This window comes from Schistocerca serialis, chromosome 2, assembly GCF_023864345.2.
Source record: "Schistocerca serialis cubense isolate TAMUIC-IGC-003099 chromosome 2, iqSchSeri2.2, whole genome shotgun sequence".
NCBI classification, from domain to species: domain Eukaryota; kingdom Metazoa; phylum Arthropoda; class Insecta; order Orthoptera; family Acrididae; genus Schistocerca; species Schistocerca serialis.
Genome location: NC_064639.1, coordinates 1,141,496,797 through 1,141,510,999, shown reverse-complemented (window position 1 = coordinate 1,141,510,999; position 14,203 = coordinate 1,141,496,797). Strand labels below are relative to the sequence as shown.

The 14,203-nt window shown below is 41.3% G+C and overlaps 1 protein-coding gene across 1 annotated transcript in view; it reads left to right on the top strand.

Moving 5' to 3' along the window:
- LOC126456672 (brain-specific angiogenesis inhibitor 1-associated protein 2) overlaps nucleotides 1–14,203 on the top strand; it is a 628,716-nt gene that overhangs the window by 540,053 nt on the left and 74,460 nt on the right. The window contains exons 9-10 of the mRNA XM_050092414.1: nucleotides 4,970–5,104; nucleotides 9,093–9,195. Coding sequence (XP_049948371.1) covers nucleotides 4,970–5,104; nucleotides 9,093–9,195 — 238 coding nt within the window. The remainder of the gene's footprint in view (nucleotides 1–4,969; nucleotides 5,105–9,092; nucleotides 9,196–14,203) is intronic.

Sequence of the window (14,203 nt, the reverse complement as noted above, 5' to 3'; positions counted from 1 at the left end):
AACCAGTGGCACCCCATGGCGATGACGAATACGCGCTTCCAATGTGCGTTCACGGCAATGTCGCCAAACACGGATGCGACCATCAAATGGCTCTGAGCACTATGGGACTTAACATCTATGGTCATCAGTCCCCTAGAACTTAGAACTACTTAAACCTAACTAACCTAAGGACAGCACACATCACCCAGCCATCACGAGGCAGAGAAAATCCCTGACCCCGCCGGGAATCGAACCCGGGAACCCGGGCGTGGGAAGCGAGAACGCTACCGCACGACCACGAGATGCGGGCGATGCGACTATCATGATGCTCTAAACAGAACCTGGATTCATCCGAAAAAATGATGTTTTGCCATTCCTGCACCCAGGTTCGTCGTTGAATACACCATCGCAGGCACTCCTGTCTGTGATGCAGCGTCAAGGGTAACCGCAGCCATGGTCTCCGAGTTGATAGTCCGTGCTGCTGCAAACGTCGTCGAACTGTTCGTGCAGGTGGTTGTTGTCTTGCAAACGTCCCCATCTGTTGACTCAGGGATCGAGACGTGGCTGCACGATCCGTTACAGCCATGCGGATAAGATGCCTGTCATCTCGACAGCTAGTGATACGAGGCCGTTGGGATCCAGCACGGCGTTCCGTATTACCCTCCTGAACCCACCGATTCCATATTCTGCTAACAGTCATTGGATCTCGACCAACGCGAGCAGCAATGTCGCGATACGATAAACCGCAATCGCGATAGGCTACAATCCGACCTTTATCAAAGTCGGAAACGTGATGGTAGGCATTTGTCCTCCTTACACGAGTTATCTCAACAACGTTTCACCAGGCAACGCCGGTCACCTGCTGTTTGTTTATGAGAAATCGGATGGAAACTTTCTTCATGTCAGCACGTTGTAGGTGTCGCCACCGGCGCCAACCTTTTGTGAATGCTCTGGAAAGCTAATCATTTGCAATCACAGCATCTTCTTCCTGTCGGTTAAATTTGGCATCTGTAGCACGTCATCTTCGTGGTGTAGCAATTTTAATGGCCAGTAGTGTATATTCATACGTATTACAAAAGTATGTCTGTGTACGTATGTCCCACATCTGCACCGAAACAGCTGAACCGATTTCAACCAAACTTACTGTCTGGAAAGAATCACTATGAGAGTAAGAATCACCCAACAGTCAAAGGGATGGCGGTGAAAAAGAAGTAAAGGTCACGATGGGTGAATACTCAGATTTTATTCTATTCAATATTTCAGAACGAGAGCACTTATTGACTTACAACAAACTTTACATATGATTTCAATTTTTTAAGAAACTCTTTCTCGTTCACAACATGCACAAAATGATGAAAGAAAAAATTTATCGCCAATTTTCGTTTTACATGCAGTAACAGTGAAACTGTCGCATCAGGCATACTGTCATGGTGTTTTCATTTATTGCTTCGTTTGTACTAACTATAATCGTAACACATTTGGCACACAGTATCCACGTATGCTGTTGAATGTGCCTACAAAATTATATCATTTTACTACATATAATTCAGGAGGTATGAGGGAAGGAGAAATTGGACAGAAAGAAGGTGAGGAGGAAATGGACAGAGAAAAGGTAGAGGAGGAGAGGTCAGAGATAGGGGAAGGAGCAGATGGAGAGAGTGAAGGAGGAATGGACAGAGAGGAGGCAGAGGAGATGCACAGAGAGATGCACCAATAAAACTGCAAGAAATACATACCAAGACAACACGGGGTACTCAGCCACAAACATGTAGCAGTGTCATAATTGTTATACTTCATGCACGTACTGGAAGAGTGGAGGGAAGTGTGCTTTTCAATCTCAGAAACCCCTTAGGCACGACATTAAAATTTAACCGTTTCAGTTGCTGAAATTGACGTTGGTTTTTGGATTCATCATCATGTTTAGTAGAGCTGGTTGTCGACTTTGGCCATTTAGAAGAGGGTGACTATTTGATTTTAGTTGAATTTTCTCCCTTAACCTGATGGAAAGAGGGTCTTCAGTCTATCTATTAATTATGTCAGCGTTTCATACACAGACAACTTCTGTATCACGGTTAAATAAATATAATGATGAATAAATACATCTTAAACAGAAATAATGATACTGAAGAACGGATTTGAAGAATCTGTAGCATTCGCAGTCTTGATCAGATGTTAATAAACAGCGGTGAAGAGGACGTGTAATCGTAGATATTGCGTATCCTTTCCGTCGTTATCTGATCGAAGCTGTAAAGTTGAATCGTTGCTCCCTTCAGATAAATTATAATGTGTCTACGACTATCATTCTGCCTTTTAATTAGGTATCAACCTGTTGGGTTAGGGTAGGAGGGGGCAGTGTCTCCTCCAAATTACTTGAGTGATAGATGATTTGAACTAGTTTAAGTTACTTAAGCCAAAATCAATTAACTTAATTTCACTTGTAGTACAATAATTAGCGATATAGCAGTTAAAGGTTAATAGTAATAGTAATGATAATTGACACGATAATGGGTAAGCCAATCCTTCGATGTAACACAGTCGATGAAACTGAAAAAGCTAGCTTCCTCTCTTAGACATAGCTTTAACCAACACCCACTATTTACAAACCACCAGAATTGAAAAGATGGCAATATTCAGAAACCAGGCGGGTGATATAAATGCCATGTGCAAACACAAATCGGTACACATCGTCCGTTTGTAATATCTGACATCGGCGTTGTCCCAAAACTGACTGAAGAGCCTACAGCACCTAAAATGGCATCCTTCACCCAATTGAAAACCGCCAAACAGAATTTCGGTTTCTTGCACAATACAATTAATCTAATGATAACTTTTTATTTAAACCGTCGTCATTATGTCAATACCATGAAAAATTAGTGAAGAAATAATAAGAAGAAGAAAAATGTAGGAAGAGTATTTCAGATAGAAGCTTTGGCATATGGCAAGTGAGAATTAAAGTTTGATGGTCAAAACTATAATTTCAAAAAATCTGCAGAAAACGCTAAGGTAATGATATTCCAAGGAAAATTACATGTGCGTTCATAAATAGCGATAGTAAAGAAAAGAATCAAATAAGTACGTCATTTTAACTACCTGGGCTGAAACCCTTGTTTCGGTTATAATAAATATATAAAGAATAAGACAGTAAAATAAAACAAAGAGACATGCAAAGAAACACAAGTGGAATTCTATGACATAAGTCGGATAGTTACGTCAGATATGAAATCCAAAAGATCAGTTAAATGATGTAAAGGAGAAGATAGGTTAAGAGACGAAGGTATTAGAAATGAGCTTAAAATATTTCCAATAACTGAAAAAAAGGAACTCGCCACGTATAAGTAGAAATGGCAGGAACATGTAAACGGAACGCAACAAGACAGATCCATACCAGTATTATAAATGCGAAAGTAACTCTGCATGTTACGTTTTCACCATTAAACCGCTGAATCGATTTTGATGGAATTTGGCTTGGAGGTTGTCTGAACGCCGAAGAAGAACACATGCTACTTTAGAAATTGTGTAGTACGAGATATTTATTGATTTCAAGAATATGACGTGAAACATGGAACAATAATTACTTTATGAAAAAGCTATTTACTGTTTGTCTTATTTACGAAAACGCCTAACTGTTTGATATGTTCTGCATAAATATGATTCACCGTATGAAGACAGTCGTTATACAATCCTCAATGACGTTAACTCTAACTTCGTTACTAATTTCAGTGCCGTGCTCGTAGCATTTCAGCTGCTAAGCGTCACGCAGTCCTTACTGCTTCTGAGACCCATGAAGACACACGATGCAGTCTTCATTTAAATGCTGTTCGACAAACAAAGAAACCTTGTGCGTTTACACGTACTATGTGGGAGGCTTTCAATGAGGCTGATTTGCGAGCACAGTCGCGGGTAACAAACAGACACGTGAGGGCAGCTGACGTTGTTGCATGTACAAATGTTGTAAAATATCTGCTGCACCGAACTACAGATTATTCACTTTCTTTCTTCGTCTGTTTAAGATTATTTAATAATTTTAGAAGGTCCACTCTTTATTTTAGTACTGTTATGATCACTGATCGCAACACAACTACTGAGGCTACTGACAGCTCGTGGTGTGGTTAACATTCCTGATCCTGGCTCACGCAGCCCGGGTTCCATTCCCGGCCAGGTTGGATTTGCTCCATTCGGGACTATGTATGTGTGTGTGTGTGTGTGTGTGTGTGTGTGTGTTCTCATTGTCACAATAACATCATCGGCACGCAAGTCGCCGAAGTGCCGTCAAATAAAGAGACGTGCACGGCGTCTCCTGGCCAATATGGCCAAACGCATAGGGTTGAGTTGGGGGTTGGGGTTATTTGGGGGAAGAGACCAAACAGCGAGGTCATCGGTCTCATCGGATTAGGGAAGGAAGTCGGCCGTGCCCTTTCAAAGGAACCGTCGCGGCATTTGCCTGGAGCGATTTAGGGAAATCACGGAAAACCTGAATCAGGATGGCCGGACGCGAACTGTCGTCCTCCCGAATGCGAGTCCAGTGTGCTAACCACTGCGGCCAAACGCATATTTCATGTCATTTTACTAATATGTTAGCGCAACTGCGTGTAGCAGCTAGTGTTTCGTAAAGCTTTACAATATATACACAAAGCCGTTAGGTACATGGGTTGGCCCATGTGCAGCTGAGAAGCTGAAGCCGGAACAAGTTCCTCTAACCTAATCCGTAAATGTAGCTAATGATGTGATGATGGTGATGATGAAATATGCTATAAGTGATACAAATCATTAACATGGGACCCACTTCATATCGAACCATGGACATGCGGATTTCTAGTCAGTCAGTAACCCACGAAGCTAAAGAGACACACACCACTCGCGAATGGAAAAGGAAAGAACAGTACTGGTGGTGGTGCACGAAGCACCTTCGATCACACTCCGACGTGCGTAGATGTGGATTTGGATGCAGAGACATAATGTGGTGGTACAGTGCCTACCTTTCTATGCACAGAGCCGGAGCCGCGACCCAAGTCTATGGCGGTGGCGTCTGGCTGGGACAACCAGCTGGCGCGGGCGCTGTACGCCTACCTCTCCAGCGGCGACAACCAGCTCAGCTTCCTGGAGGGCGACCTCATCGCCCTCATAGGTGAGTGTGCCTCAGCTCCGGTACCACAGTCCCGCCAATAGATGGTGAATATACTTCATCTTCATCTTGGGTATTATGTGTCTTACAAAATAGAGGTTCATCCGCTAATGCTCTCCACATTCCTAATCGGGTAGTAAAGGACAGCAGCACATTGATAGATAACACTTTTATAGACCAAGATAGGTTTAAAAACATAAATTCTTGTCCTGGTGAGATTGGACTTTCTGATCATGGTGCTCAGCTAGTTACAGTATATGACATAGCTCCATTCAGTAATTCAAAACTACCCTTCAAACTTGTGCGTTCAATTAATCACTCAACAATTACAAATTTCAGAGAAAATCTTCACCAGTTAGACTGGGATGATGTGCACAAGGAACCCGATGCTAATTTAAAATATAACTTATTTCATGATACATTTGTAAGAGAATTTGAAAACTGTTTCCCCCAGAAAGTAGTTAAATCTAATTATTAGAAACCATGCAAAAAAACTTGGCTTACTAAAGGAATAAAGATATCTTGTATCCAGAAAAGTAAACTGTATCTAACAACAAGAAAGAGTAATGACGCAGAAACAGCCAAATATTATAAAAACTATTGTGCTACATTAAGAAAGGTTATTAAAAAATCCAGAAGCATGTGCATCAGGTCTGAGATTAATACCTCTGATAACAAAATCAAAACAATTTGGAATATTATTACAAGGGAGACAGGGAAACCAAGAGTACAGGATGATGGCATTACCATCATAGCGAATGGAAACTTGACAAACAACAAATTGGAAGTCGAAAACATTTTGAATAATCATTTTTTAAATGCTGTAGAGAAAATAGGATCTAAATGTTCATTAGAAGAAGCAAGGCAGTTAATGGCAGAAGCCTTACCCACACCATTTGATACAATTAAAATTCCACCCACCTCTCCTTCTGAAATTAGGAAGATAATAAATATTAAATGCTCTGAGTAACCGGAAGTCACCCATTGGGATTTTTTGTGATCTCTCAAAGGATTTTGATGTGTAAATCATGGAATACTTCTAGATAAGCTCAAGTGCTGTGGTATGAATGGGACAGTGCTCAAATGGTTTAAATCATACCTAACTGGAAGAGTGCAGAAAGTTGAAATAAGCAATTCACATAATATGCAAAAAACTGATTTCTCAAATTGGGGGAACAATCAAGAATGGGGTGCCGCAAGGTTCGGTCTTGGGTCCTCTGCTGTTCTTAATATATTATATTAATGACTTGCCATTCTATATTCACGAAGATGCAAAGCACAAGAATTAACTAGTGAAATTGTAAACGATGTTTTTCAGAAAATCATTAAGTGGTTCTCTGAAAATGGGCTCTCATTAAACTTTGACAAAACACAGTATATACAGATCCACACTGTAAATGGAATGACACCATTAATAAATATAGACTTCGATCAGAAATCGGTAGCTAAGGTAGAATATTCAAAATTTCTAGGTGTGTGCATTGATGAGGGGTTGAACTGGAGAAAACACAATGAGGATCTCCTGAAACGTTTGAGTTCAGCTAATTATGCTATAAAGGTCATTGCAAATTTTGGCGATATACATCTCAGTAAATTACCTTACCGCACCTATTTTCATTCTCTGCTTTTGTATGGTATCATATTCTGGGGTAACGCATCATTGAGTAAAAGAGTGTTCACTGCACAAAAGCGAGCAATCAGAATAATAACTGAAGCTCATCCAAGATCATCCTGCAGACACATATTTAAGAGCTAGAGTTATTCACTGTAGCCTCACAATATATATATTCACTTATGAAATTTGTTATTAACAATCCGCGAACTAATTCAAAAGTAATAGCCGTGTACATGGATAGAACACTAGGAGAAAGGATGATCTTCACTACTCAAGGTTAAATCTAACTTTGGCTCAGAAGGGGGTAAATTATGCTGCCACAAAAGTCTTTGGTCACTTACCTAACAGCATTGAAAGTCTGACAGATAGCCATATAGCATTTTAAAGGAAATTAAAAGAATTTCTTAATGGCAACTCCTTCTACTCAATAGATGAATTTTTGGATATAGTAAGTGGGTAATTTCCCCAATCCCCACAAAACAAGAATAAAAATATTAAGTGTCATGTAATATTTTGTGTAATGTAGTATCTTGAATAGACATCTTTTATTAAGCTGACACCTTTCACATCATTACGAAGTGTCGTATTCATGATCTATGGAACAAGTACTAAACTAATCTAATCTAATCTAATCAGTGCTGCACTTCTTCCTTAATCTGCTGCTAACTTCATACTCTTTTGTGTCATTCGGCAGTCCTTCTTCCTGTTCATTTCATACTGCATGGTCACTGATTCTTCGTTACGAGCAATTTCTTTCTAGTGCATCTCCCAGCCGTTTTCCTAACTAATTTTCATTACTTTTCTCTCCTCTCCACTTCTTTGGAGTACTCCTTCATTCGTCATACTGTCAGTCTATTTAACTTTCAACATTTTACTCCACAACTGCATTTCAGAACTGTCCAAATACACGGTTCAGTCTTATTAATGTGACCACCGCCTACGTTCGGGTTCAATGTGCAGTAACCATTCAAAGACGGCAAGTGAAACACTAGCAGGGGAGAGTACGTAAAGCATGTCTGCGGGGCGTGGAAAACAGTGCAGTCGTTGCCGTGACGCAGAAACTGAGCGATTTATCTGGCTTTCGATCCAAGGGTGGAAGCATTTCCGGAACGGCAAAGCTTGTAAGCTGTTCGCGTGCCGCCGTGGTTAAAGTAAACCACGCACGGCAAAATGGCGCTGTCCAAACCCAGTGCCGAGGCACCTCTGGTTCACCGCAGGCCATAGATGACGCGGCTGAACGACGGCTGCGGAAATGTGTACAGACGGACAGCAACTGACCGCTCTGATGAACCACGAGGCCACCAACAGGGTCTCCTCAACGACCATTTGTCAACGTTGCAGTGTACGGACTCCACAGCAGGCACCTGGTTCGTGCATCCATTCTGACTGCTATTCATCGGCGACGAAGGCTGGAATGTACAAGCCCGTACTGGAACTGGACGTCCACTGAGCGGTGACAGGTGCCATTTTCATATGAATCACGTTTTATGCTTCACGCGTGAAACGTCTGAAAGCAAACACTCTGCAACTATCGTCGGAAGCGTCCAGGCCGGAGAAGGAAGCGTTATGTTCTGGGGAATGTTTGCATTCTGGAAGACACAGTGGATTAACGAGTATGCATCTGTCCTACACCATCCCTACATGTAGTTTGTTTTTCCTAGGCACGAGAGCATCTGTCAACAGAACACTGCAACGTGCCACACAGCTCGCAGTCTAAGCACGCGGTTCAAGGAGCACCTAGGATGAGTTTACCGTTCTCCCCTGGCCACCAAACTCCCCGGATTTAAACCATATGGTTGAAATATTTCTTAATGTATTGATTAATATTAATTAGATTACTATTTTGACAGATTAATGTGTTGAATTTAGAATTAATTTATGTAGATTTTTTCTACAAATAGTCGAGAATCTGTGGAACTGCCTCGATCAAGTTGTTCGCGCCATGGATACTCTGCTGAGAAAATCTACCGCACCTGGCCACGACACTGAAGTCGATATGGCTGCACATTTCTGTCGAGTCCTTCCAGAGCCTCACTCTCTCTCTCTTCCTGAAAGTCTAACAGGCGGTCCTCCCTGCAAAAGATGGTTATTCAAGCTTTTGATTGGTGGTCACATTAATATGTCTGGACAGTGTATTTTCCTCATTGTTTTTTACTGTCCAATACTCGAACCTACATTTTATACAAAGTTATTACCTATCGACAGTCTGTCTCCTTATATCCTCCACATAGCTTCCATTATCTGCCACCTAACTTAATGTGAAGCGCTTCAAAGATTTCACTCATTCCAAAGTCTATCCTTTCAATGATATTCCAACGGAACCTTCAAGTTTGCTAATTTTCACCACTTTGGTCTTTCCTCTGCTATTCCCTGCAGGTGAACGGAACAAGGGGTGGCAGTTCGGCGAGAACCTGCGCACGCAGTGCACCGGCTGGTTCCCGCTGGCCTACACAGAACTGCTGCTGGACGGCGTCGACAGGTAGGCAGCGCGTCTCCAGCACTCTCCCACACAACGCTATACTTTGAGTGACATTTGAAACTATTCTGAGGTCAGTGCAAAACTGTTAAACTTGCAGAGACCTTTCTGTAAACCAGATAAAGTAGAACAGATCCACTCAGTTACAGTGACTGCTGACATGTAGTAGTTTTTCAAGAGGTAATTGCTTTACAAATGAAGATGGGAAGAGTGTATGTCTCTAGATACAACTAGTACCTGCAACTATTTAAAAATGCATACTTTTAATCTAAGCACCAATAAGAAAAACTACAAAAATCCACGAGAGTCTTTATCAGATTCCAGTTATCCAGATCTACGTCGTATCGAAATCATTTTGTTACATCTTAAATATTTGTAATATTTAACCTAGAAAAAATACCTGAGAAATTACAAAAAACATCAGCCGTTTCTTAATTTTTTTGAGAGAATTTTCTATTTAATGAACAGCAAATTTCCAAATTTAACTTATGTAAATATTAAAGTGAATGTCTCTTAAGACAGCAAGGTAGACTAGATTAGATTAGATTTACTTTCATTCCAATTGATCCGTAGTCAGGAGGTCCTCCAGGATGTAGAACATGTGAGAAAAACAATAATAAATGACAAGTATTTACAACTGAATCAAATAAGCTAATGTACCTTCCACAGGTCCCAAGTGAAATGATCATAATTTTTTTAATGAAGACTATATGAGAGAATCATTTTACAAAGACTAATGCACTGAATTTAGAAAAAAAAAAGCTTTTTTTATTTATAAGGTAATAAATATGTAACAGAACTACTATAATACATATTTACAATGAACACATTACTGCACTGAAATGGTGCAGAACTTAGATTGTACTTACTTACACACACACACACCACTCGATGTCATTTTTCAGCAGGGGTGCTTCCCCCCTCCCCTCATCCCCCTCACCCCTCATCACTCCCCACTGCTATCATGGTGATGTTACCACATTTCTCCATGGTTTCCTGAGCATTGGTTCCGAAAGTGTGTCCCAATGTCAGGCTCCATCGATCTCCCAATCTGACTCCACTGTAGCTCATTGGACTGGGGTTCATAAAGGACATTTTTTCACAGAATAAGCCACTTGACAAAATATCTTAAATTTCGTATTCACAAATGTTACAAATTACTGCACGAAATGGTGTAAACAAAAACCAATGTTCCGTAGATTAGGCGGTCACACTCGTTTCGAACGAACTGCACTGTGCATGTGTAAAATGCGGCGGACCTACGCTGGCGCCGCCTCTAGCTTGTGATTCTTCGAAGTATTCCCATTGACTTGGTCCTATATTGTTTTTGTGGTACCTTATCATTATTTCTTGGATTGCGGTTAAAGACTTTTGGTCTACGATGCACTGAGCAGTCATTTATCGTGTAAAATGATTCTCGGAAACGCCGTACACTATGCTTGCTACTGTTTCTGCAGTAGTACCTCTGTGTCCCATTGCGGGGACCGAGCGTGGTGGCGCAGTTGTTATCACACTGGACTCGCATTCGGGAGGACGACTGTTCAATCCCGCGTCCGGCCATCCCGATTTAGGTTTTCCGTGATTTCCCTAAATAGCTCCAGGCAAATGCCTGGATGGTTCCTTTGAAAGGTCACGGCCGACTTCCTTCCCCGTCCTTCCCTAATCCGATGAAACCGATGACCTCGCAGTTTGGTCTCTTCCCCCCAAACAACCCAACCCTATTGCGGCCGGCCGGTGTGGTCGAGAGGTTCTAGGCGCTCCGGAACCACGCGGCTGCTACGCCCGCAGGGGACTGATGACCTCAGATGTTAAGTCCCCAAGACTTAGAGCCATTTGAACCATTTTTGAAGTCCCATTGCTTATTTTGTGTCCAGAATATTGAACATTATGGTTTGGTATATATATACGTGGTAATTAACTAGAAACAAATTACAACGTTAGTTGCAATTTTATTTTCAAGTTGTTTGTTGCTACTTTCTCTTTTTATGTAACTTGTGGTGCAACTGCTGTAACGTTACAGTCCATATTTATTCAGTTTATTCTAGCTTCCATTCGGTTGTTCATTAGCACTACGTTGTACCGCTGGCTGTTTGCATATGTTATGTGGACCTCGGTCTACCTCCGTTACGTTTTCCCCATCAGCAGCAGCAGAAGCAGCAGCGACGTCAACACCCACACTCAGGCTCTTCATATAGTGAAGCAGGCGTCCGAGGTCAATTATATTGCTCGTATTTGCGGACTGACTGCTCATTTTTGGGTCCATTAGGGCAATACCGCTATAATTATTAACTGTATTTTGCGCCCTATACATTAGCACCCGATATTCTAGTTATATTTAGGACACATATCACCGCGTTTTAGTAAATTTACGAATTTTTCAATTTTTAAAATTAAGAGACACCTATGCTTCTGAGCCTTTGAGCTACATGCTTGAAGCTCGGCGTGTGTTGCAACATACACACTCAAGAATGAACTTTCACTGTGCACTAGAGTGTGCATTAATTTGAAACTTTCTGGCACATTAAAACTGTGCACCGGATGGAGACTCGAAGCTGGGACCACTGTCATTCACGGACAGTTGCCGAACCGACTGTGATTTCCAAACAAGACACACGACCCATCCTCACTGCTTTACTAAAGCGCGTTCCTCACCTCCCACCTTCCAGGTATTAGAGAAATTCTTCTGTAATACTGGAGTACTAACACTCCTGGAAGTAGCACTGTCATAAAATTCAGTCTCTCCTCTCTTTCTCTCTCCGTTTTATCTTCTTTTTACGACGCCTGTTGGTCTAATTGCAGCCGAGTTATTGAAGTGACATTGAAATGAGTACATCGTCAAAAACTATCACTCACTTCCGTGCGCTGCCGTTCCAGGTCCAGCATCGAGTTCCACGTCGAAAAATACTGCCTGGTTAATACAACTAAAGAAAAAAAACTGTAGCTATACACATTTTCTTAATGATTTATCTTGCTATAATTAGTTTCTGGTCTAGGCCTACCATCAGAAGGCAGTGAGGATTTTCGTACAATCTTTTTCTTGAAGTTTTACTTTATACAGACTGTTCGGAGATTCTCGTTTCAAACTTCTAGGACTTGCAGAGGGGTGTGGGTAGATAATACTCCGAACTGGAACTCATGTGCGGAAACGTACCGTTTCCGTGATACGACCATTTTGTTGACAATGCGACCGTATATTTATGTAACTGATTCGGTAACAGTCGAGAAGAGGAAAGAAGCCAGGATGCTGTGACTGCATTATAAGGAGAGTGAGGACAGGAGAGAGAAACAACAAGAGTTCTACCAACAGAGAAAAGGAAGTGTCTATCTGGAGTCCTAGGATCTATAGAAGTGGAAAGTAAGAATAGAAACTCAAAGAAGTTGTTTCAGTAAACAAAGAAAAGTAAGACAGGTTATCAAAGTGAAAACCTATTCATAAAAGATAAAAATCAAAATATGCCAACACAGCTGGAAGATATCCTCGAAAGATGGACAGAGTATTTCTCAGAAATGTTAAATTCTACTGATCCGCACATAACCTTCAATTACGCAATGTCTGCGAGTAACAGCATTAATAATGACGAATGTAGAATCACAGAACAGGAAGCGATCCACACCACTCAAAAGTTGAAAAACAACAAGGCAGCAGGCGATGACCACATATCAGCAGAGACTTAAAAGAGAACGGAAGCAAGCTACACAAAGAAATGATGACCTTATCACAATGGTATGGAAAACTGAAACACTGCCTGAATAATGGAAAACCGCAATAATTTGTCCCACACACAAGAAAGGAAAGAGAATGGAATGTGGAAATTATAGAGGTATCAGTTTGCTGAACATAAGATACAAAATCCTGTCAATGAACATTCTGGAAAACCTTAAACCTTACGCAGAAAATATTATTCAAGATTACCAGGCTGGATTTCGAACAAACCGTTCCACAACTGATAGTTTGTTTACTATACGACAGATCTTTGAGAAATACTGGGAATTCAACAAAAACATCCACTATCTCTTCATTGACTTCCAGCGAGCCTATGACAGCATCCGCAGAAGTAGCCTGTACAACGCATTACGAGAATTTAGTACACCAAGTAAAATCATTAGGATGATACAACTGTGCGTGGATGGCTCCCAGGCAGCAGTGAACTTCAGAGGATCCACATCCCCGCCTTTCCAATTACTATAGGCTTACAACAAGGAGACGCTCTTTCGTGTGTCCTCTTCAACCTTGCATTAGAGAAAGTGTTTCGGGAGAGTAATCTACATCTATACAATGGTCTCCGATTCGAACACAGTGAAGTAAAATTCCTGGCTTATGCAGATGATAGAGTGTTGCTGAGTGAAACTGAAGAAGAACTGAAAGACAAGTACAGATCTCTCCGGCGCAGTGCCAGCAAAATGGGGCTTTTGATTAACCAAGAGAAAACAGAATATATGGAAATAGATCTAGTCATAGACCCAAATCTTTACTTTTAAATTGACCAACATTCTAAATTCAGAAAAGTTCTTCAGTTTAAAAACCTTGGATCACGTTTGAACAGCAAAAATATCATAACAATGGATATAAACGAAAGAATAGCCTCAGGGTCAAGATATCTCTACTCACTAAGGAAGCCGGCCGGTGTGGCCGTGCAGTTCTAGGCGCTTCAGTCTGGAACCGCTTGACCGCTACGGTCGCAGGTTCGAATCCTGCCTCGGGCATGGATGTGTGTGATGTTCTTAGGTTAGTTAGGTTTAAGTATTTCTACGTCGTAGGGGACTAATGACCACAGATGTTAAGTCCCATGGTGCTCAGAGCCATTTGAACCATTTCACTAAGCAATACACTCAAAAGTAAAGCTTTGTCAATCACCATGAAGATGAATATACGCAACACTATTATCTGCCCCATAGTACTGTACGGTTCAAAAAGCTGGACGCTTACAAAGAATGAAAGAGAAAAACTGAATGTTTTCGAAAGAAAAGTAATGACAAAAATCTGGGGACATGTTTTGGAGAATGTCGTATG